The sequence below is a fragment of the Entelurus aequoreus genome, linkage group LG06 (assembly GCF_033978785.1).
Source record: "Entelurus aequoreus isolate RoL-2023_Sb linkage group LG06, RoL_Eaeq_v1.1, whole genome shotgun sequence".
NCBI lineage: Eukaryota > Metazoa > Chordata > Actinopteri > Syngnathiformes > Syngnathidae > Entelurus > Entelurus aequoreus.
The window spans coordinates 1667525-1690325 of record NC_084736.1 but is presented as its reverse complement, the minus strand read 5'-3'; the positions used below and the strand labels follow the sequence as shown (position 1 = coordinate 1690325).

At 44.0% G+C, this 22801-nt stretch overlaps 1 protein-coding gene across 6 annotated transcripts in view; it reads left to right on the top strand.

The window, feature by feature from the left end:
- The window catches only part of LOC133651718 (KN motif and ankyrin repeat domain-containing protein 2-like), a 58838-nt gene that overhangs the window by 29025 nt on the left and 7012 nt on the right, over positions 1 to 22801 (top strand). For 3 of the 6 annotated variants that reach the window (XR_009826483.1, XM_062049782.1, XM_062049778.1), the window contains exons 2-9: positions 53 to 130; positions 14152 to 14212; positions 14395 to 15735; positions 17980 to 18192; positions 18265 to 18373; positions 20871 to 21812; positions 21878 to 21965; positions 22038 to 22257. Coding sequence is in view for 5 of the 6 variants with exons in the window: in XM_062049782.1 (XP_061905766.1) it covers positions 14176 to 14212; positions 14395 to 15735; positions 17980 to 18192; positions 18265 to 18373; positions 20871 to 21812; positions 21878 to 21965; positions 22038 to 22257 (2950 nt within the window). In the remaining variant the exon portion in view is untranslated. Of the gene's footprint in view, positions 1 to 52; positions 145 to 14151; positions 14213 to 14394; positions 15736 to 17979; positions 18193 to 18264; positions 18374 to 20870; positions 21813 to 21877; positions 21966 to 22037; positions 22258 to 22801 lie in introns of all 6 variants that reach the window. The other 3 variants (XM_062049781.1, XM_062049780.1, XM_062049779.1) reach the window with 3 other exon arrangements.

Sequence of the window (22801 nt, the reverse complement as noted above, 5' to 3'; positions counted from 1 at the left end):
ACAATCCACCTATCTACCCCTCCTGAGATCTTTGCCTTCTCTTGTCTCACAGGTGCTACCTAAGCAGCGCCAGGCAAGGAAGGGAGTTCACGGAGACCGGTGCCGAGCGGGCCCTAGTCGCAGCCGTATGGTATGTAACGTATGGTATGTACCGTATAGTATGTAACTTATGGTATGTACCGTATAGTATGTAACTTATGGTATGTACCGTATAGTGTGTAACTTATGGTATGTACCGTATAGTATGTAACGTATAGTATCTACCGTATGGTATGTAACGTATAGTACAGACCTGGGCATTGTACGGCCCGCGGGCCGCATCCGGCCCTTTGCGCATCCCTGTCCGGCCCGCGTGAGGCCAATCATAAATTACAAAATAAATTTAAAAAAGTATCTATGTCGAGTGTGCAATACAACAGTGCTGCTTTTGTTTTGAAAAGCGTTATTTGTATTACTTCCGTGTGGACGTATGCGCGTGTGCGATTGTGAGTGAATTGAACGGCGCAATTACAAATTACAAAATAAAGTTTAAAAAACATCTATGTCGTGCGCGCAATACAACTGTGCTGCTTTTATTTTGAAATGTGTTATTTATGCCGTATGTCCGGAGGGAACCTGTGAGGGAAGGTGCATAGAGACAAGTGATGAGACGCTAAAAAAAGAAAAGTTGATGAGGAATGGCGTGTTTCCAACAAGAGATGGACTGCCAAGTATTTCTTTACATAAATTAATGGTAAAGCCGTGTGCTTAATGTGTGGTACACAGGTTGCTGTGTTTAAATATCATTTTAATCGCCACTACACGAAGAAACACGAGGGAAAATACCGGGATGTGTCTGATGAAGCGCGCGCAAGGGAGGCTGATGCGTTGATGGTAAAACTGCAAACCCAACAAGGACTTTGTGCCATATTTCACACCCCCAGAGATGCAGCCGTCAGGACAAGTTTCGTCATTTCTCACAAAAGCGCCAGAAAAAGTAAGGCGTTTTCTGACGGAGAGTTTATTAAGGAGTGCTTATTGGACTTTGTTGCGCTGATAATGCCCGGAGACAGGACTGTTTTTCGCTAACTTTGGATGAGAGCTCTGATGCAGTCAATTAAAGAGACAACCACAGGTAATGACTTGTTCACAGAGGTAAATGCGTGTTGGGACACGCTGGCGGGTGTGACAATCCAATCCACTTTATTTATATAGCACATTTAAACAACAAAATGTTTCCAAAGTGCTGCACAACAATATTACAAACAATATTCAAATATTATCCTTAGCTCCACCAATGACTGAATAAAAAGAAAAAAACAATTACATATAAAACCAATATAAAAAACAATATAGAATAGATATGATTAAAAACTATTTTTAACAACAGATGGTTGTCCAAATCTGATGGGGAAAAATGTTGGATAATGCAGGATAAAGTGACCTTAAAAAGCAATCTGCTTTTGTATAAAGTTAAGTTAGGTTAAATGAAATTATTATTATTATTATTATTATTAATTATTATCATCATTATTATTTATCTTATGGTATATCAAAAATAATATTGAGCAAAATGTAATTGAAATATTGTCGTGTGGCCCTCCAGCAGTGCTCGGGTTGCTTATGCGGCCCCCGGTGAAAATTAATTGCCCACCCCTGGTATAGTATGTAATGGAATGTAACGTATGGTATGTATCGTATAGTATGTATTGTATGGTATGTACAGCAGCCGTGTTCCACGTATGGGTCTCGCTCTGGGGTGTCAAAGTCATTTTAGATGGGGGCCACATGGAGACAAATCTACTCCCAAGTGGGCCGGACTGGTACAATCACAGCAGGATAACTTCAAAATAAAGACAACTTCAGATTGTTTTCTTTGTTTAAGAATAGAACAAACACATTCTGAAAATGTACAAATCATAATGTTGTTGTTGTTGTTGTTTTACACTTACATGTAGCGGTTAATAGTATTCTATCTTTATTTGTCGTTATTTATACTTTCTGAATAAATGATGTGATAATGTTCACCAGTCAACTCATTGGTGTTCATTTTCAGTCTAACAAGATAAAAATATCAAAATCAAGTTACAGGAAGTTATTTATGTAGTTTGATCATTTTCCTCCACTGATGTACTAACATCATGTGCTTTATTTTCTACATACTGTATAGCATCATCTATAAAGATACAAAGAATTGCTATTGCGACATCTAGTGGACACATTTAGAACAGCAGTTTATCTCATTCAAACATTTCAGGCTGATTTTTATACTTAGCAAACTCATCCCGCGGGCCGGATAAAACCTGTTTGCAGGCCTGGTCTGGTCCTTGGGCCGTACGTTTCATACCCCTGGTCTAGCTCATTTAAGTAACGGCCTTTAGCATCCATCCATCCATTTTCTACCGCTTGTCCCTTTTGAGGTCGCGGGGGGTGCTGGAGCCTATCTCAGTTGCATTCGGGCGGAAGGCGGGGTACACCCTGGACAAGTCACCACCTCATCACAGGGCCAACACAGATAGACAACATTCACACACTAGGGTGTTGCCAATCAACCTATCCCCAGGTGCATGTCTTTGGAGGTGGGAGGGGCCTATCCCCAGGTGCTTGTCTTTGGAGGTGGGAGGGGCCTATCCCCAGGTGCATGTCTTTGGAGGTGGGAGGGGCCTATCCCCAGGTGCTTGTCTTTGGAGGTGGGAGGGGCCTATCCCCAGGTGCTTGTCTTTGGAGGTAGGAGGGGCCTATCCCCAGGTGCATGTCTTTGGAGGTGGGAGGGGCCTATCCCCAGGTGCTTGTCTTTGGAGGTGGGAGGGGCCTATCCCCAGGTGCATGTCTTTGGAGGTGGGAGGGGCCTATCCCCAGGTGTTTGTCTTTGGAGGTGGGAGGGGCCTATCCCCAGGTGCATGTCTTTGGAGGTGGGAGGGGCCTATCCCCAGGTGCATGTCTTTGGAGGTGGGAGGGGCCTATCCCCAGGTGCATGTCTTTGGAGGTGGGAGGGGCCTATCCCCAGGTGCATGTCTTTGGAGGTGGGCGGGGCCTATCCCCAGGTGCATGTCTTTGGAGGTGGGAGGAAGCCGGAGTAGAACCCACACAGTCACGGGGAGAACATGCAAACTCCACATAGAAAGATCCCGAGCCCGGGATTGAACTCAGGACCCTCGTAATGTGAGACACTGTGCCACCATGCGGCCTTTAGCATATTCTAAAAAAAAATTGTGAAAATGTTTTTTTTTTTTTTTTAATCTCTTATTAGATTTTATTGTTGATTTTTATTAATAATAATAGATTTTTATCAGTGGATGTTATACCTATTTTGTTTGTTGGACGTCTTAGATGAAGAGAGCAGTTATGATTTTGGTTTACAGAATAAACAACTAAAAACAATCACAGAGTACTTACAAGCAGACACAGTGTGTAGACAGAAAAGCAGAGGAGCATGTTGGGCAGCGCACACACACAGAGTACTTACAAGCAGACACAGTGTGGAGACAGAAAAGCAGAGGAGCATGTTGGGCAGCGCACACACACAGAGTACTTACAAGCAGACACAGTGTGGAGACAGAAAAGCAGAGGAGCATGTTGGGCAGCGCACACACACAGAGTACTTACAAGCAGACACAGTGTGTAGACAGAAAAGCAGAGGAGCATGTTGGGCAGCGCACACACACAGAGTACTTACAAGCAGACACAGTGTGTAGACAGAAAAGCAGAGGAGCATGTTGGGCAGCGCACACACACAGAGTACTTACAAGCAGACACAGTGTGTAGACAGAAAAGGGAGAATGTTGGTGTAAAAAGTCAAGATAAAGGTGAAGTTATAACACTGAAACACCCTCAGGAAGAGCTGCTTTAACACATGCAGCTAACATCCATCCACAGTGTTTTAGCTACTTCTAAATCACTAATCCTGGTCTCCATGGTGACAAATAAAGTAAGTTTCTTACAAGTATCATTATCACTGCAGGACGAGGAATAGCTAAACACGCTTCACTACACAGCGTAGGAGGATACAATAGCTCACCACCGTCACAATGTAAACAAATGCCATGGGTGGATCTACACCTGACATCCACTGTAATGATACCAAGTACAAGAGCGTATCTAGTCGATACTACTATGATTACATCGATACATTTTAGCATCACAAAATCTTCTTTCGTTTTTTTAAATGTATATTATGTTAATAAAGTCAGTAAATATGTCCCTGGACACATGAGGACTTTGAATATGACCAATGTATGATCCTGTAACTACTTGGTATCACATCCATACCTAAATGTGTGGTATCATCCAAAACTAATGTCAAGTATGAAAGAAGAGAAGAATAAGTGATTATTACATTTGAACAGAAGTGTAGATAGAACATGTTAAAAGAGCAAATAAGCAGATATTAACAGTAAATGAGCAAGTAGATTAATAATCCATTTTTACAGTTTGTCCCTCATAATGTGTACAAAATAATAGGTGTATAAATGACACAATATGTTACTGCATACAACTAATTAGGAGTCTTTGTTTGTTTACTTACTACTAAAAGACAAGTTGTCTAGTATGTTCAACATTTTATTGAAGGACTAAATGACAATAATAAACATATGTTTCATGCACACTAACATTTGTTGTTACAATAAAGACAACAATACAATTTTTTGTGGTCCCCTTTATTTAGAAAAGTATGTAAATACATTTAGGTAGTGGTACTAAGTGATTGGTATGAGGACCACACGAGTGTGTGTGAAGCAGCAACCTGATTGGCTGTCTAGTCACATGTGACTTGTGCCGTGTAAACAGATTGGCTGTCTAGTCACATGTGACTTGTGCCGTGTAAACAGATTGGCTGTCTAGTCACATGTGACTTGTGCCGTGTAAACATGTTTTGTCCAAGCAGCGACTTGAAGTTGTGAAAGACTTGTCTGTCTGCAACTCCACCTTACATTTTCCTGTACTCGCCACTAGTGGGCGCCTTGCAGCCACCTACACTTGTGTTGCCAAGAACTATCAACTTTCCATCACTTGATGTCAATAAAAGTTCATGTTGTAGCACAATCTTAAGTACTTTGTACTCAAATAAGTTATCAGTAATGCTAAGACATTTACTTTTACTGTTGATACTTGGATTGATTCAAGAGCGCTAGCTTGGGCAGCATGTTAGAGCGGCTGTGCCAGCAACTTTAGGATTCCTAGTTCGAATCCAGCTGTCGCCATCCTAGTCACGGCCGTTGTGTCCTTGGGCAAGACACTTCTTTTACCTTGCTCCTGATGGGAGGTTGTTAGCACCTTGCATGGCAACCATCAGTGTGTGAATGTGTGTGTGAATGTGTGTGTGAATGTGTGTGTGAATGTGTGCGTGAATGTGTGCGTGAATGTGTGCGTGAATGTGTGTGTGAATGTGTGTGTGAATGTAAAGTTCTCTGGGTATCGTCTCAGGTTTAGTAAAGTGCTATATAAATACAGACCATTTAGCTTAGTGGTTAATTATGCCTTTTTCTATCCTACGATGTGTAACCTAGCATGTTTAGCTATTCCTTGTCCTCCAGTGATAATGATACATGAATGAAACACAACCCCAACACTGCAAAAAGAGCTATCAAAATACCGTGTAAGATTAAAAGAGTATATTTGAGAAAAAAGAGTAAAAAATGAACAAGCTGCAGGGACAGATCATTTGACTTGATAAGTCATTTGATCTCAGGGAGGAAAGTCTGTGCCTGACTATTAAAATCATGGCATTAAAACTGAAAAATAAAGACAACTTCAGATTGTTTTTTTTTGTCTTACTTTGGCCAAAAATAGAACAAACACAGTCTGAAAATATGACAATAAAAACATAGAAAAAACTAGCCACAGCGGTAAAGTTTAAATCCATGAAAGAAAGAAGAAAGTGAATGATTGTTTATAACTGAATACATATACATATGCATAAACATTTATTTTCTTTTGTATTATTTAAATGAATAAAGTAACGTTTATGACGGCCTTTTTCCAAAACACAATATAGAATGTGAGATATAACAGGATAATCATACATTTAGCATTTGTTTCCAAAACGCTTACAAAAAAGTGGGATTCCACAAATGTACTGTGGGACCCCATTTTCATGACTTGATGGGGTCCCTGGGATCCCATTTTGAAACTTCCTAGCGCCAACACTGATGGAGTATTGGTGCAGCAGGTTGTAATACTAATCAAATACTGTATCATCCCGGGGACCGTAGATCATTCATTCTCTGACCCGCGGGCCTTGACTTTGACACCACTGTCCTAAATTAAGATTCGTATGTAGAGAAATTAGCAGGACTTTTAAGATAGAAAAACGTATTTTCTTGTATTAAAAAAAAAAATCATTTTTCAACTTGCAATTCTTAAATTAAGAATCCTTGAGATGTTGCAGACTTTCTAAACCAGACCTGGGCATTCTGCGGCCCTTTGTGCGTCCCTGTCCGGCCCGAGTGAGGCCAATTATAAATTACAAAATACATTTTAAAAAGTATCTATGTCGAGTGTGCAATACAACGGTGCTGCTTTTGTTTTGAAAAACGTTATTTGTATTTATTCCGTATGGACGTATGCGTGTGCATGATTGTGAGTGAATGTGAACAGCTGCAATCACAAATTACAAAATAAAGTTGAAAAAACATCTATGTCATGCGCGCAATACAACTGTGCTGCTTTTATTTTGAAAAGTATTATTTATGGGCGTGTGTCCGTGTGTAACCTGCGAGTGAAGGTGCACATGCAGCGACAAGCTATGCACGGTTTACACCCGAGACGCTAAAAAGAGAAAAGTTAATGACGAATGGCGTGTTTTCAACAAGACATGGACTGCCAAGCAACGTTCCCTCTAAGGTGCGTGCCTGCGCAATTGCACACTGCTCAAGCGTCCTCAGCGCGCAGCAAATATATGCCGCGCACCAAATCAAATCCCATCTGAATTCTAAACAAAATAAACATATTTATTCTATGTAATTTTGCAATGCAACTTTGAGTGACAGTGACAACAAGCGGCCCTAACGGTGTTCGTCAACACCGTTCAATTGAACACCGTTCAATTATTGTAACGTCTATTGAGATGCTTCGAGGACAGGAATTATATCGATCACTTTATTGAGCAAAACTGTTTATATTCGGACATAACCACACCAAAAACATGAGTTTTCACACTTCTATCTGTAAAAACTAGTCATTTTCTGCCGTACAAACCAGGCCAAAAGCAACTTGTCATCTGTCACCAACACGCATAGCACTAAACCACTGCTGCGTTTATGGCCACACAAAAAGTCGGACAACTCAAACACCACACAAAGTTACACTATGACTCCTCAGTCATACGTGTGCTTATTTTACTGTCATTTATTATTAATGTTCATTTATTTATATTAGTCATGGAATGCTGTTACACTATGTTGAAGTATTACTATTATTATTAATTATTATTATTATTATTTATCTTACGGTATATATCAAAAATAATATTGAGCAAAATTTAATTGAAATATTGTCGATGTGGCCCTCCAGCAGTGCTCGGGTTGCTCATGCGGCCCCCGGTAAAAATTAATTGCCCACCCCTGTTCTAAACAATATTTTCTGTGGGGGGCAAACAAACTATCTTATTTGAATAGTTATTTTTTAAATTTTAACATTGTTAAATTGAAATAGAAAAAATATAATTATTCATGCTAAAATTAAAATTAGCATGAATAGCTCTAAAAATTGGAACATTTCTATAAATAAAATGTTAAGTCTTGGCTATTACACTGCAAATAATTGTCAGTGTACAGTATGGTACAGTATGGATTGAAATGTGAAAGGTAGCCAGCTCTATTGGCAACATATCAAAGTATTCTTCACCTTTGGTGGACAACAATTCAGCGGTAAATAAACCTTCTTAACTCACAAACCATTCCTCTGCTTGGAGTTGGGAGACTCGGTGGAAAAAAAGGTGGGGAGGCTGGTGTTCCTGACGTAGCAATGTACTGTAATCCTTTGTGATGGCAACAACACTTGAAGCTCTTCAGGGTGGTCTCACATACTGTACACATACTGTACATCACTTCTCCTACATACTGTATGACACTCCCCAGATAATGCCGGTGAAATGTTGCAGGACATTTAGCGTCGGCTGACCTGCGTCTTTACCCTGCGGAGGCCTTTTCCTCTTGCAAAGTCAGGCAATGGAGGAGTTAAGCTCCATTAGCAGATGTACTGGAAGGGAGAGTGGAGGGGAGGCAGATGTACTGGAAGGGAGAGTGGAGGGGAGGCAGATGTACTGGAAGGGAGAGTGGAGGGGAGGCAACGCTCTTGTCCTGCTTGAGTCATTGGAGGCCTTGTTGCCTGGGACCAGTGGAAGGTTTTTATTTAGCCTGCTAAAAGTGTTGCCTACTAGATTGATGTCATGTCCATGGAAGTGTCAGTGCAGAGCATGCACAGGGAGGCTTCTCTCCCTCTCTTTTTTTAGGGGCTGATGTGGGAAAAAAGAGATGAAAAACAGCCTCCGCCTGTTGGGGATGTGTGGTGGCGTAGCTTCAGACTGTAATGATATGTCATGAAGTGTACACGCTCACACTCCTGCTGGAACATCAGCCTGACACTTGAATTCCACACTGCAAATAAACACACGCTGTCACTGGCCTAAACAGCCTCTCAGCATTCTGACTATTCCACATCACTCAAGCCTTGTATTCCACCTTCGCCTCATTCAATGCCTTTTCTTTATTTGCATGACTATGAGGCAGTTATGTGTGGCCCCCAAGGGCCGCTTATAACAGTGAATAATTTTATTACACATTTTAATAGTAGTTTTTCATTTTTTAAAACTAAAATGTAAAAAAAAATATGGTAAGTTACAATAATTTCACCTCAAAATGTAGTGTATATTACTGTAAATGGAAAAACAGTACTAATATTTTTATGGTTAAAAAAAAAAAAAGGCAGCTCAGTTGCCAGAATTTTACTGTAAAATGTACATTTGTTTTTTTACTGTAAGTAAAAAAAAACCTGCAATTTTACAGTAAAATGTTGGCACCTGAGCGGCTATTTTTTTTAAATTTTTTACTGCAAATCAACAAGTGTATATTTTTGGGTGTATTACTGTAAATACCAAAACGGCACCACAGTTTATTACAGTAAAAAAAGTACTGTTGTTTTCATTTAGAGAAAAATGCTGTAAAAAGCACAGTAAATGTCACAATTTGACCATGAAATCTATTGCTACTTTTACATTGCACAATTTGATGGATAACTTCTTTGAAATCATTATTATTAGTATTTATTTCTATTTAAAAAATGGTTTGAATGTTTGATCATATATTTTTGCATAATTAGACAATATTCAAGTGAACCTAATTTGCAATTACATGGAGTACATATATCTTTATTTCTCCCACAATAGAAAGAAAGAATACATTTAGTAAGAAAAGTTACAGTACTTTATTGATACATATTATTTCCAGGCTTTCAAGGGCCAAATGAAATGAAGTGGCCCCCGGGCCTTGAGTTTGTCACCTGTGATTTACATTGTAGATTGTCACATCCAAACTATGAATGAACACATGTGGAGTTATGTACTTAACAAACAAAATAACTGAAAACATCTTTTATATTCCAGTTTCTTCAAAATAGCCACCCTTTGCTCTGATTACTGCTTTGCACACTCTTGGCATTCTCTGCATGAGCTTCAAGCACACCTGTGAAGTGAAAAGCATTTCAGGTGACTACCCCTTGAAGCTCATGGAGAGAATGCCAAGAGTGTGCAAAGCAGTAATCAGAGCAAAGGGTGGCTATTTTGAAGAAAGTAGAATATAAAACATGTTTTCAGGTATTTTGTTTGCTAAGTACATAACTCCACATGTGTTCATTCCTAGTTTAGATGTGACAATCTACAATGTAAATAGTCCTGAACATAAAGAGAAGGTGTGTATTGTAACTTTTGGCCTGTACTGTATATCCCAGGACTTTATTTGTTTGTTTTTTACTCCATAAATCTCTTTTGTGATGTGCCTGAATCCCGTCTGGATGACAAATTCACCCCAAAAGCATCTCAAATATCTTTGGCTGACTTATCAAACCCATCAAGTTGAGTCGGAACATTTCACAGCTTTAAATGTGGCAAGCGTTAAGTTGCGTCAATGTCATAATGGCCTTGTGTGTGTGTGTGTGCGTGAGAGTGTGTGTGTGTGTGTGTGTGTGTGAGAGTGTGTGTGTGTGTGTGTGTGTGTGTGTGTTTGCGTGAGAGTGTGTGTGTGTGTGTGTGTGTGTGAGAGTGTCAGTGCTGGTATGAGCGGGTGATGAAGGGCACAGATAAGCAAGACATTAAAGTGACTGCAGGACTGAAGCATACCAAGTCCATTTAGTCAGCGCCTTCCCAGCATCTTACTTTCCACAAGTGAGCAGACATTGTGTGCACGCTCACAAGTGAGCAGACATTGTGTGCACGCTCACAAGTGAGCAGCTTTCAACGCATCAAAGTCTGAATCCAACGCTCCAATTTACTGTATAGTCCACAAAAGCAGTTCACCTTCAGTTGGGGAGGAAATGACTGTGTGGGTAACCTCAACATACACCTTTTTAATAACACCACAGGATGACTAGTTGTTTTAGAGCAGGGGAGCTCACACTTACTCTGCAGGCCAGCTACTTTTTAATAACACCACAGGGTGACTAGTTGCTTTAGAGCAGGGGAGCTCACACTTTCTCTGCAGGCCAGCTACTTTTTAATAACACCACAGGATGACTAGTTGCTTTAGAGCAGGGGAGCTCACACTTACTCTGCAGGCCAGCTACTTTTTAATAACACCACAGGATGACTAGTTGCTTTAGAGCAGGGGAGCTCACACTTACTCTGCAGCCAGCTACTTTTTAATAACACCACAGGATGACTAGTTGCTTTACAGCAGGGGAGCTCACACTTACTCTGCAGGCCAGCTACTTTTTAATAACACCACAGGATGACTAGTTGCTTTAGAGCAGGGGAGCTCACACTTACTCTGCAGGCCAGCTACTTTTTAATAACACCACAGGATGACTAGTTGCTTTAGAGCAGGGGAGCTCACACTTTCTCTGCAGGCCAGCTACTTTTTAATAACACCACAGGATGACTAGTTGCTTTAGAGCAGGGGAGCTCACACTTACTCTGCAGGCCAGCTACTTTTTAATAACACCACAGGATGACTAGTTGCTTTAGAGCAGGGGAGCTCACACTTACTCTGCAGGCCAGCTACTTTTTAATAACACCACAGGATGACTAGTTGCTTTAGAGCAGGGGAGCTCACACTTACTCTGCAGCCAGCTACTTTTTAATAACACCACAGGATGACTAGTTGCTTTAGAGCAGGGGAGCTCACACTTTCTCTGCAGGCCAGCTACTTTTTAATAACACCACAGGATGACTAGTTGCTTTACAGCAGGGGAGCTCACACTTACTCTGCAGGCCAGCTACTTTTTAATAACACCACAGGATGACTAGTTGCTTTAGAGCAGGGGAGCTCACACTTACTCTGCAGGCCAGCTACTTTTTAATAACACCACAGGATGACTAGTTGCTTTAGAGCAGGGGAGCTCACACTTTCTCTAACCTCCACATTTTCAAATGGAGGAGAACAAAGGTCCTCCTTTCTGTCCAATACCGCATGAAAGTGTCCAGCTTCCATACTCCTTTTTATAGACTTTACAAGAAATACAAACTCCCTAGCTTACTAGCTTTCTGAGACTCTTATTTTGTTAGCGCAGGCAGGAAGGAGCAGGGCTTTTATTGTGAAGACAGGAACTGTGCAGTTGTGTTTTGCATAGCAGGGCACATTTTTTCCTACCTGTGATAAAATAAATGTAGCCAAAAGACATTTTCTCAGGAAAATACAGTAGTGTGTATTTCTCTAAGGCTTCAAGTAAAAAGGCAAGTCATCAGAGGCTCCGCCCACATGCTTTGACACTAAACATTGTGTAATTCAGCCTCGTATACCTGCTGGCAGCTTGGAAGCAATCCTACTAAATCTTTGGATGGGAACTTCTGCTGTGCAAGTACAGAAGTGAATTGTGAAGATGTTACATTTCCCACAAACTACTGATGACCTCGGAAGTTAATCTTTTCCAAGCACACAAACTCCATGAGGTGGAGGCTGGGATTTCCAGCAGGAACAAGCAGAGTTTTGTCTTTGCAGTCAACCAAATGTTTACTCTGAAATTAGCAGCTGACAACTCCTGATCAGCAGCTGACATTGGGCCAAAAGTAGGAATATAACAAACCATAACATGTGTGTGTGTGTGTGTGTGTGTGTGTGTGTGTGTGTGTGTGTGTGTGTGTGTGTGTGTGTGTGTGTGTGTGTGTGTGTGTGTGTGTGTGTGTGTGTGTGTGTGTGTGTGTGTGTGTGTGTGTGTGTGTGTGTGTGTGTGTGTGTGTGTGTGTGTGTGTGTGTGTGTGTGTGTGTGTGTGTGTGTGTGTGCAAGCCCTAGTATGAAATGATTCCCTAATAAGGCTGCAGTCTGAAAACTGTGCTGGAATTGTCTGCCAGGAAACTTTCCCCCTGTAAGTCCTCTTCTCTGCAGGCTAAAAGAGAAACAAACAGGCGCGGTGCTGAGAAAAAAGAAGGGATGAAATTAGAGGAGGCAGTAAAGAAGACTGGAAGAGGCACAAAAACAATGGTGTGATAAAAAGAAAGTTGTGTGCGTGCATAGTGTATCTTCACATCTCCCAGCAGGCTTTTATTCTTCAATATTTGATTGAGATGGCCTATTTATTGCTCTACGGCTCCCCCTTGAGCTGTGTGGTGTAATTGTATTTTACACCAACTGTGGGGAGAGCACCTTGACAGAAGGAAACGCCCACCTGTCAATCATCATCAACTTAGAGGGGAACTGCACTTTTTTTTAATCATTCACAATCCTTACGTAGGACAAGAACTCAAGTTTTCCTTTTTTTATACATTCCAACTCTCAAATGAACGCCAGCATTAGTCACCTAAGCTCTATTTCACCTGTAAAGAGCTCTAAAACCATCCAAAAGCCTCCATTATTCTTTTATATACAAGCTGTAAGTATATATGTCATGTAGTAACATTCATAATAACATGTAATATATACATGATGTAAGTATATATGTCATGTAGTAACATTCATAATAACATGTCATATATACATGATGTAAGTATATATGTCATGTAGTAACATTCATAATAACATGTAATATATACATGATGTAAGTATATATGTAAGTAGTAACATTCATAATAACATGTAGTATATATACATGATGTAAGTATATATGTAGTATCTAGTAACATTCATAATAACATGTAATATATACATGAAGTAAGTATATATGTCATGTAGTAACAGGCATCCATATTTACATATTCTGCTCATGTTTAGCATACAGTGATTGGTGTGTTAATTTCACAGAAGCATCACAACATTGGCTTTGACCTTCAACAACAAAGAGTAAGGATCATGTATTGCTAAGTGCTGAACAAGATATACAAACTAATAACATAATCACTTACTGTACAATGTCTGCTCTCACTAGGACGCTGACTGATGTGATATTCATATCTTCCCTTACAGATGAATAATAACAATATTAATATTCAGGAGTATTGTTGGCTGTTTTATTAGAGGGCATTATGGGCGAAATAGTGCATTGTTAGCCACCTTGTACTAGCCTTATTTTACGACTTAGAATGCATTAAACAAAGAAAAACATATGTGTGTTGCACAGGGATTGTGAATGATTGGCAAAATTCCCCCCCCCCCCCAAAAAAAGTGCAGTTTTACTTTCAAGAAGACATCGCAGAACTTTGCAAGTATGTCTTACTTTTTTAAAAACAGCTTTTAACTGCACAGCAATCATATTTTAGTGGTAGTATGCAGGAAAGTAAATAGGCAGGTTAGCTTAGCGCCCGTGCAAGAGAGTTGCTAAAAGTAAGATTATCCAAGGTCTCCATAGCAACAACAACAATGTATTTATAGTAACAAGTTATGTTATTAATGGCATTGTCATGTACACACACACACACACACACACACACACACACACACACACACAAAGTAATTTAGACTGCATAGATGAACCGTAGATGTTTATATGATCTCGGAGGTGTTTGAATTGTGTGTGTGTGTGTGTTTGTGTTTGTGTGTGTGTGTGTGTGTGTGTGTGTGTGTGTGTGTGTGTGTGTTTGCGTGCTGCAGGTGAGAGTCAGCAGGTGACCTGAAATGGCCCAAGTGCTGCACATGGACCCTGGCTTCCCAGGTAGGCTTTGATGTCATGTGACTAACAGGTGTTGCCTTTGTGATGTCAGCGATGTCACAGCTTTAATCCTCTTGCCTGCTACACAAACCACAGCTGCCCAAAGTCCAGCCCGCTTTCTGGAGTCTGAGCCCGAGATTAGACGCAGCTTTCCGTTTGTTTCAAGTGGTTTCCTTCCCCTGCAGGGAAACTCAGCTCGCCGGCTCCCTCGTCTTTGCACGGCAAGGAGCAGGAGGCGCCCTACTCCGTGGAGACCCCCTACGGCTACCGTCTGGACCTGGACTTCCTCAAGTATGTCAACGACATAGAGAAGGGCAACACCATCAAGAAGGTGCCGATCCAACGGCGTCCGCGCTACGGCTCGCTGCCCCGCGGCAGCTATGGCTACACGGGCTCCTGGTGGACCTCCACGGAGTCTCTGTGCTCCAATGCCAGCATGGACAGTCGCCACTCCTCCTACTCCTACTGCGCCCCAGGCTACCACAGCACACAGAGGCCCGGCTTCAGCAGCGCCCGGGTGGAGAAGACCCTGCTGGACGCACGCAGGAAGCTGGAGGAGGAGAAGGAAGGGAGGAGATTCTCCAACCTGGGCAGCATGCACAGCAGCATGGCGGGCTCCAACACCTCCATCAGTAGTGCGCACAGCTTCAACCGAGCCCAGGGTGGGGGAGGAACCTTCACTCCCCTGAGCTCTGGCCTCTCCACCCCGGTCACGCCCACCCCGGCCCACCTGCAGCACGTCAGGGAGCAGATGGCCGCCGCCCTCAGGAAGATCCGAGACCTGGAGGAGCAGGTGAAGACCATACCTGTCCTCCAGGTGAAGATCTCTGTGCTCCAGGAAGAGAAGCGGCAGCTCAGCGTCCAACTGAAGAGTCAGAAGTTTCTGGGCCACACCATGAGTTTTAATAGAGGTCGGAGCAGAGGGGAGCTTTACATCGATATCCCGGAAGAAGAGGTGGGCGGCGGAGCCAAGGGCGGAGACAAAGCGTCGGGGTTGATGTCTCCCACCACACCTGAGGGCTCCAAACAAGACTCTGGCTGTGAGATTGAGGACACGGTCATCGTGGCCGGAGCCAGACCGGACGCCAAGCGAGAGGTGCGCACGATCGGGGTGGGACCGGAGGGAGGGAAGGGCAGCCGCCAGGTGGGGGTCGGAGTCCGGGAGGAGGACCTGGGTCTTCTGCCGGAGGCCGAGGCTCTTAAGAACCAAGTGGTCCACCTGGAGGGTCAGCTGAGAAGTATGATGGAGCAGATACAAGCCACCTCCGCCCAGAAGGAGACGGGCCCACGGGCGGAGAAGGCGGTGATGGCCACCAGCTCGGGCTGGCGGGAGCTGCAGGACGGCAACCTGCAGACCGTGGTCAGCTTCACCCAGCACAGGCAGCAGAGGACTGTGGGGGTCCAGGTCTACACGCTGGAGCAGCCCACCGTGCTGGAGGTGGGCTCTCGGAGGCCAGCGCTGAGCTGCAGCCCTCCTTCTGCCGCCATGGAGGGTCACCATGGAGGAGCAGCTGAAGGCTCCACAGGTACTCGTGTTCCTACACAAAGTATGAAGACTAGGGCTGTCTAAATTGGGTCTTGTTCCTACACAAAGTATGAAGACTAGGGCTGTCTAAATTGGGTCTTGTTTGTACACAAAGTATGAAGACTAGGGCTGTCTAAAGTGGGTCTTGTTCCTACACAAAGTATGAAGACCAGGGCTGTCTAAATTGGGTCTTGTTCCTACACAAAGTATGAAGACCAGGGCTGTCTAAAGTGGGTCTTGTTTGTACACAAAGTATGAAGACCAGGGCTGTCTAAAGTGGGTCTTGTTCCTACACAAAGTATGAAGACCAGGGCTGTCTAAATTGGGTCTTGTTCCTACACAAAGTATGAAGACCAGGGCTGTCTAAAGTGAGTCTTGTTCCTACACAAAGTATGAAGACCAGGGCTGTCTAAATTGGGTCTTGTTCCTACACAAAGTATGAAGACCAGGGCTGTCCAAATTGGGTCTTGTTCCTACACAAAGTATGAAGACCAGGGCTGTCTAAATTGGGTCTTGTTCCTACACAAAGTATGAAGACCAGGGCTGTCTAAATTGGGTCTTGTTTGTACACAAAGTATGAAGACTAGGGCTGTCTAAATTGGGTCTTGTTTGTACACAAAGTATGAAGACTAGGGCTGTCTAAATTGGGGCTTATTTGTACACAAAGTATGAAGACTAGGGCTGTCCAAATTGGGGCTTGTTTGTACACAAAGTATAGGGCTATCTAAATTGACTAATGTAACAATACATTAGTCCCTGTAATTGTGCAGGTGTGTAAACAATACATTAGTCCCTATAGTTGTGCAGGTGTGTAAACAATACATTAGTCCCTATAATTGTGCAGGTGTGTAAACAATACATTAGTCCCTGTACTTGTGCAGGTGTGTAAACAATACATTAGTCCCTATAATTGTGCAGGTGTGTAAACAATACATTAGTCCCTGTACTTGTGCAGGTGTGTAAACAATACATTAGTCCCTGTACTTGTGCAGGTGTGTAAACATTACATTAGTCCCTGTACTTGTGCAGGTGTGTAAACAATACATTAGTCCCTGTACTTGTGCAGGTGTGTAAACAATACATTAGTCCCTGTACTTGTGCAGGTGTGTAAACATTACATTAGTCCCTGTACTTGTGCAGGTGTGTAAACAATACATTAGTCCCTGTACTTGTGCAGGTGTGTAAACAATACATTAGTCCCTATAATTGTGCAGGTGTGTAAACAATACATTAGTCCCTGTACTTGTGCAGGTGTGTAAACAATACATTAGTCCCTATACTTGTGCAGGTGTGTAAACAATACATTAGTCCCTGTACTTGTGCAGGTGTGTAAACAATACATTAGTCCCTGTACTTGTGCAGGTGTGTAAACAATACATTAGTCCCTATAATTGTGCAGGTGTGTAAACAATACATTAGTCCCTGTACTTGTGCAGGTGTGTAAACAATACATTAGTCCCTGTACTTGTGCAGGTGTGTAAACAATACATTAGTCCCTGTACTTGTGCAGGTGTGTAAACATTACATTAGTCCCTATAATTGTGCAGGTGTGTAAACAATACATTAGTCCCTGTACTTGTGCAGGTGTGTAAACAATACATTAGTCCCTGTACTTGTGCAGGTGTGTAAACAATACATTAGTCCCTGTACTTGTGCAGGTGTGTAAACAATACATTAGTCCCTGTACTTGTGCAGGTGTGTAAACAATACATTAGTCCCTGTACTTGTGCAGGTGTGTAAACATTACATTAGTCCCTGTACTTGTGCAGGTGTGTAAACAATACATTAGTCCCTATAATTGTGCAGGTGTGTAAACAATACATTAGTCCCTGTACTTGTGCAGGTGTGTAAACAATACATTAGTCCCTATACTTGTGCAGGTGTGTAAACAATACATTAGTCCCTGTACTTCTGCAGGTGTGTAAACAATACATTAGTCCCTGTACTTGTGCAGGTGTGTAAACAATACATTAGTCCCTGTACTTGTGCAGGTGTGTAAACAATACATTAGTCCCTGTAATTGTGCAGGTGTGTAAACAATACATTAGTCCCTGTACTTGTGCAGGTGTGTAAACAATACATTAGTCCCTGTACTTGTGCAGGTGTGTAAACAATACATTAGTCCCTGTACTTGTGCAGGTGTGTAAACAATACATTAGTCCCTGTACTTGTGCAGGTGTGTAAACAATACATTAGTCCCTGTACTTGTGCAGGTGTGTAAACAATACATGATGTCCTCCTCCAGAAGCTGGGGTGGGCTTGCCAGTTGCCGTCAGCTCCAAGCAGGTCCGTGACGTCCTGAAGAGCGAGTTGTCCACCTCGGTGCTCATATCCAACCCCGCCATGACTGCTGGCACAGCTGCCAATCACACACCTGCTGTGGTGTATTTCAAAGAGGAGGCCACGCACCTTGACACGAGTGCGGCGACTCTTCAGTGGCAAGATGGCCACACCACAGGTAATGTTGCTATTGTTAAGGTACAATTCTTCACCTTAGGTTCCAATGAACTGACTTTTGACTTTTGTCCAGCCTCGTCTCCCCAATCGTCTCTGAGGTCCATCATGAAGCGTAAAGCCGAGGGGGAACCTGGCTCGCCATCCACCAAGAAGAACCTTCAGTTCATTGGAGTAAACGGAGGGTATGTGTGGTCCAACATTAGGTAGAGCCTCCAGCATATGGACATCTCATCATACATGACTCACAGACATTCAAGCCTGTCCTTGTATAAGTCAATGTAAGACAAGATTCTACAAACCATTTCTGTTATTTTTTAAATATATTTTTTTCGACCCAAATCAAAAGACATTTAAGATAAAACAGTCCAAATCCAAGCATAATAAACTGATTGACAATATCAAAACCCAAGCACAAATGAATATAAATAGACAAACGGTGAACAAAAATGATCCAACCTGCAATTGAATCAATAGATAAGATTTGAAGACATGTTGAGTGGTGTAGAAGGACTAAAGGAGAGGCCATCTTTGCTACCAATGATGTCCGTGAGCATGCAGTTGCAGTTCTGAGGTGAGTGTTCCTAAACCAAAATAATAACAGATGGCGCTAACTGTTTTAATGACATTCAGACTTTACTTCAATCAATAACGGAGCAGCATCTCCTCATCCGTGGCTCACTAGTGCAACAACAACGCCCGAAAGGAACTATACTTATTAAAGTAAAGTTCCTTGGGTGAATAATGTCAACTCACTACAGTTTTTAGCGCTAGTCTACTGAACTTTACACTACTTTATATTAGAAATTAAAAATGGCAAGAGCGGAGGATGAATGTCTCATAACAAGAAGATAGAGAAAAAGAAGATTATCCACTACATGGACTACAAAGGCGAACTCACACAAATTTTCAAGACTTATGCAGATCCCAAATACAGATCAGTAGGTACCAGAAGGTAAGAAAAGTTGTTTTTGCATAATATTGTGAAACAAAAGGCCAGATAATGTGTTACCTTATACACACAGCATAATAATACTCCTATGTTGAAGCACAGTACAATCCATCAAGCGGTGTGGCTTCATAGCTTACCAAAGTCTTACTAAAACATTTTGATAGATCTTTGAGCCCTGTGTGTAGTTGTCTATATTTTCAATGGAACATATCAAATGTTGGTGTTTACTTGAGTCATATTGCAGTCCACACATATCCCTTATGTGTGACTGCCATCTACTTGTCACACTTATCATTACACCATGTACCAAATAAAATAGCTTCGAGTTCGGTAAGCATTTATAAGCGCTGTACAGCCCTTACCTTTGGGCTGTTACCGAGGGCGACTGTGTTGACCAGTTTGACGCGTGTGAATGATAGAATGTCCAGTACTGTAGAACTGTGTTTGGATATGACAATCCGTTTATTCCAGCTATCTAAATTAAATCAAATGTAAGTTATATAACATAAAGTATGCTAACCTTGAATGGCACATTGTCACAGCATTGTCACGGCAAGACACGACACGTCACGTCACAAACACGACCACGAACACGACCACGACCACGACCACGAACACGACCACGACCACGACCACGACCACGAACACGACCACGACCACGAACACGACCACGACCACGAACACGAACACGACCACGACCACGACCACGAACACGACCACGACCACGAACACGAACACGAACACGACCACGACCACGATCACGAACACGACCACGACCACGACCACGAACACGACCACGACCACGAACACGAACACGACCACGAACACGACCACGACCACGACCACGACCACGACCACGACCACGAACACGACCACGAACACGACCACGACCACGACCACGAACACGACCACGACCACGACCACGAACACGACCACGACCACGACCACGACCACGACCACGACCACGACCACGAACACGACCACGACCACGAACACGACCACGACCACGAACACGACCACGACCACGAACACGACCACGACCACGACCACGAACACGACCACGACCACGACCACGAACACGACCACGACCACGACCACGAACACGAACACGACCACGAACACGACCACGAACACGACCACGACCACGACCACGACCACGAACACGACCACGACCACGGTCGAAAACTGTTTGTCCTCCAATCGCCCTCCCATGCTCACACCTGAACCCAATTTAAAGAGGCTACCATAGTAACCGCACCATAGCAACAGTCACCTCCCTGTCAACCCTTCCTGGTTCCTAACAGGAAGTGGGCGGAGCACTCTGCCGAAAAGGAAATTAAACATGCTGAACCCAACAATCAATTAGAGAAAATAAAAATAAAAACAATATAAACAAATAAGGAATTTTGGCTCCAACAAGCGCATATAAATTATTATAAGCAATTGTAAGGCGCACTGTCGAGTTTTGAGAAAATGAAAGGATTTGAAGTGTTCCTTATAGTCTGCAAAATATGGTAGTTGCAGTGCAGATTTGTACATCCAGGAACAAAAGTCAAACTACAAATGAGTAATAAAATGATAGAAATGTATAGATAAATAATACAACAAAAACAACACCCATATAGCAGATGGCTCATGACCTTCTTTACTCATCATTATGTCTTTAGTACAGCAATTCTGCAGGAGTTCAGTATAAAGTATTTGAGGAAGTTGAACATGTTTTGTCACAGCTACGAGTCCACATCGTCAGAAGAGAGCAGCAGCGACAGCTCGGACGAAGAAAGCGACTCCAGCGAGTATCATGAAGCGCGGGAAAAACTACCGGAGTCCGCAGCCCCAGGATCCTCCCCGCCTCTAGAGGGCAGCACCAGCAGAACAGGATCCTCCCCGCCTCTAGAGGGCAGCACCAGCAGAACAGGATCCTCCCTGCCTCTAGAGGGCAGCACCTGCAGAACAGCATCCTCCCCGCCTCTAGAGGGCAGCACCGGCAGAACAGCATCCTCCCCGCCTCTAGAGGGCAGCACCTGCAGAACAGGATCCTCCCCGCCTCTAGAGGGCAGCACCTGCAGAACAGGATCCTCCCCGCCTCTAGAGGGCAGCACCTGCAGAACAGGATCATCCCCGCCTCTAGAGGGCAGCACCTGCAGAACAGGATCCTCCCCGCCTCTAGAGGGCAGCACCTGCAGAACAGGATCCTTCCCGCCTCTAGAGGGCAGCACCTGCAGAACAGGATCCTCCCCGCCTCTAGAGGGCAGCACCTGCAGAACAGGATCCTCCCTGCCTCTAGAGGGCAGCACCTGCAGAACAGGATCCTTCCCGCCTCTAGAGGGCAGCACCTGCAGAACAGGATCCTTCCCGCCTCTAGAGGGCAGCACCTGCAGAACAGGGTCCTCCCCGCCTCTAGAGGGCAGCACCAGCAGAGCAGCATCCGTGCATTACGCCTCCCAGCCGTCAACAATGGAGCAAGCTCCACTTTCCCTGGCGACGGAGGCTGCAGCAAGTGCCTCCCAGACTTCCACGCCCGGTGCCAGCCTTGCCCCCGAGGGTCCTCCCTGCCAGGAGAGTGCCAGCATGGAGTCCAAGTTGAGTCCAGAGGTTGCTGGGCAGCAGGTGACAGACACCAGCAGCCAATCAGAGTCAGCGTGTGAAAGCGTCCCCACAGAACAAGTCAGGTGAGTACTCGGGTGTGGACGGACCAAACATGGACTCTGAAGTCATGGTTTTGTCTTCATTCCAGGCTGGAAGTCAGCGACAGTCTGATGTCGGCGCTGCACCACCTCCAGGAAGCCCTGGGAGACCACAATGCCTTCAGCCAGCCAGGCGCCGTACGTCTAATCATCATCATCATCATCATCATCATCATGTCCTCAAATGTCCTTGGGTGTGTCCCCGCTCAGAGGCTGGCGTACACCAGCGTGCTGCAGGAGTGGCTTCGTGTTTCCTGCCACAAAGCGGCGGACGTGGCGGCAGTCAGAGCCTACATGGACGCCTTCGCCGCCGTCTCCCCTCAGCTGCTGCACTTTGTCATCAACATGGCGGACGGCAACGGGAACACGGCGCTGCACTACACCGTCTCACACTCCAACTTCCCTGTGGTCAAACTGCTCCTGGACACTGGTAAGTCAGACACACCTGCCCTGTGGTCAAACTGCTCCTGGACACTGGTAAGTCAGACACACCTGCCCTGTGGTCAAACTGCTCCTGGACACTGGTAAGTCACACACACCTGCCCTGTGGTCAAACTGCTCCTGGACACTGGTAAGTCAGACACACCTGCCCTGTGGTCAAACTGCTCCTGGACACTGGTAAGTCAGACACACCTGCCCTGTGGTCAAACTGCTCCTGGACACTGGTAAGTCAGACACACCTGCCCTGTGGTCAAACTGCTCCTGGACACCGGTAAGTCAGACACACCTGCCCTGTGGTCAAACTGCTCCTGGACACTGGTAAGTCAGACACACCTGCCCTGTGGTCAAACTGCTCCTGGACACTGGTAAGTCAGACACACCTGCCCTGTGGTCAAACTGCTCCTGGACACTGGTAAGTCAGACACACCTGCCCTGTGGTCAAACTGCTCCTGGACACTGGTAAGTCAGACACACCTGCCCTGTGGTCAAACTGCTCCTGGACACTGGTAAGTCAGACACACCTGCCCTGTGGT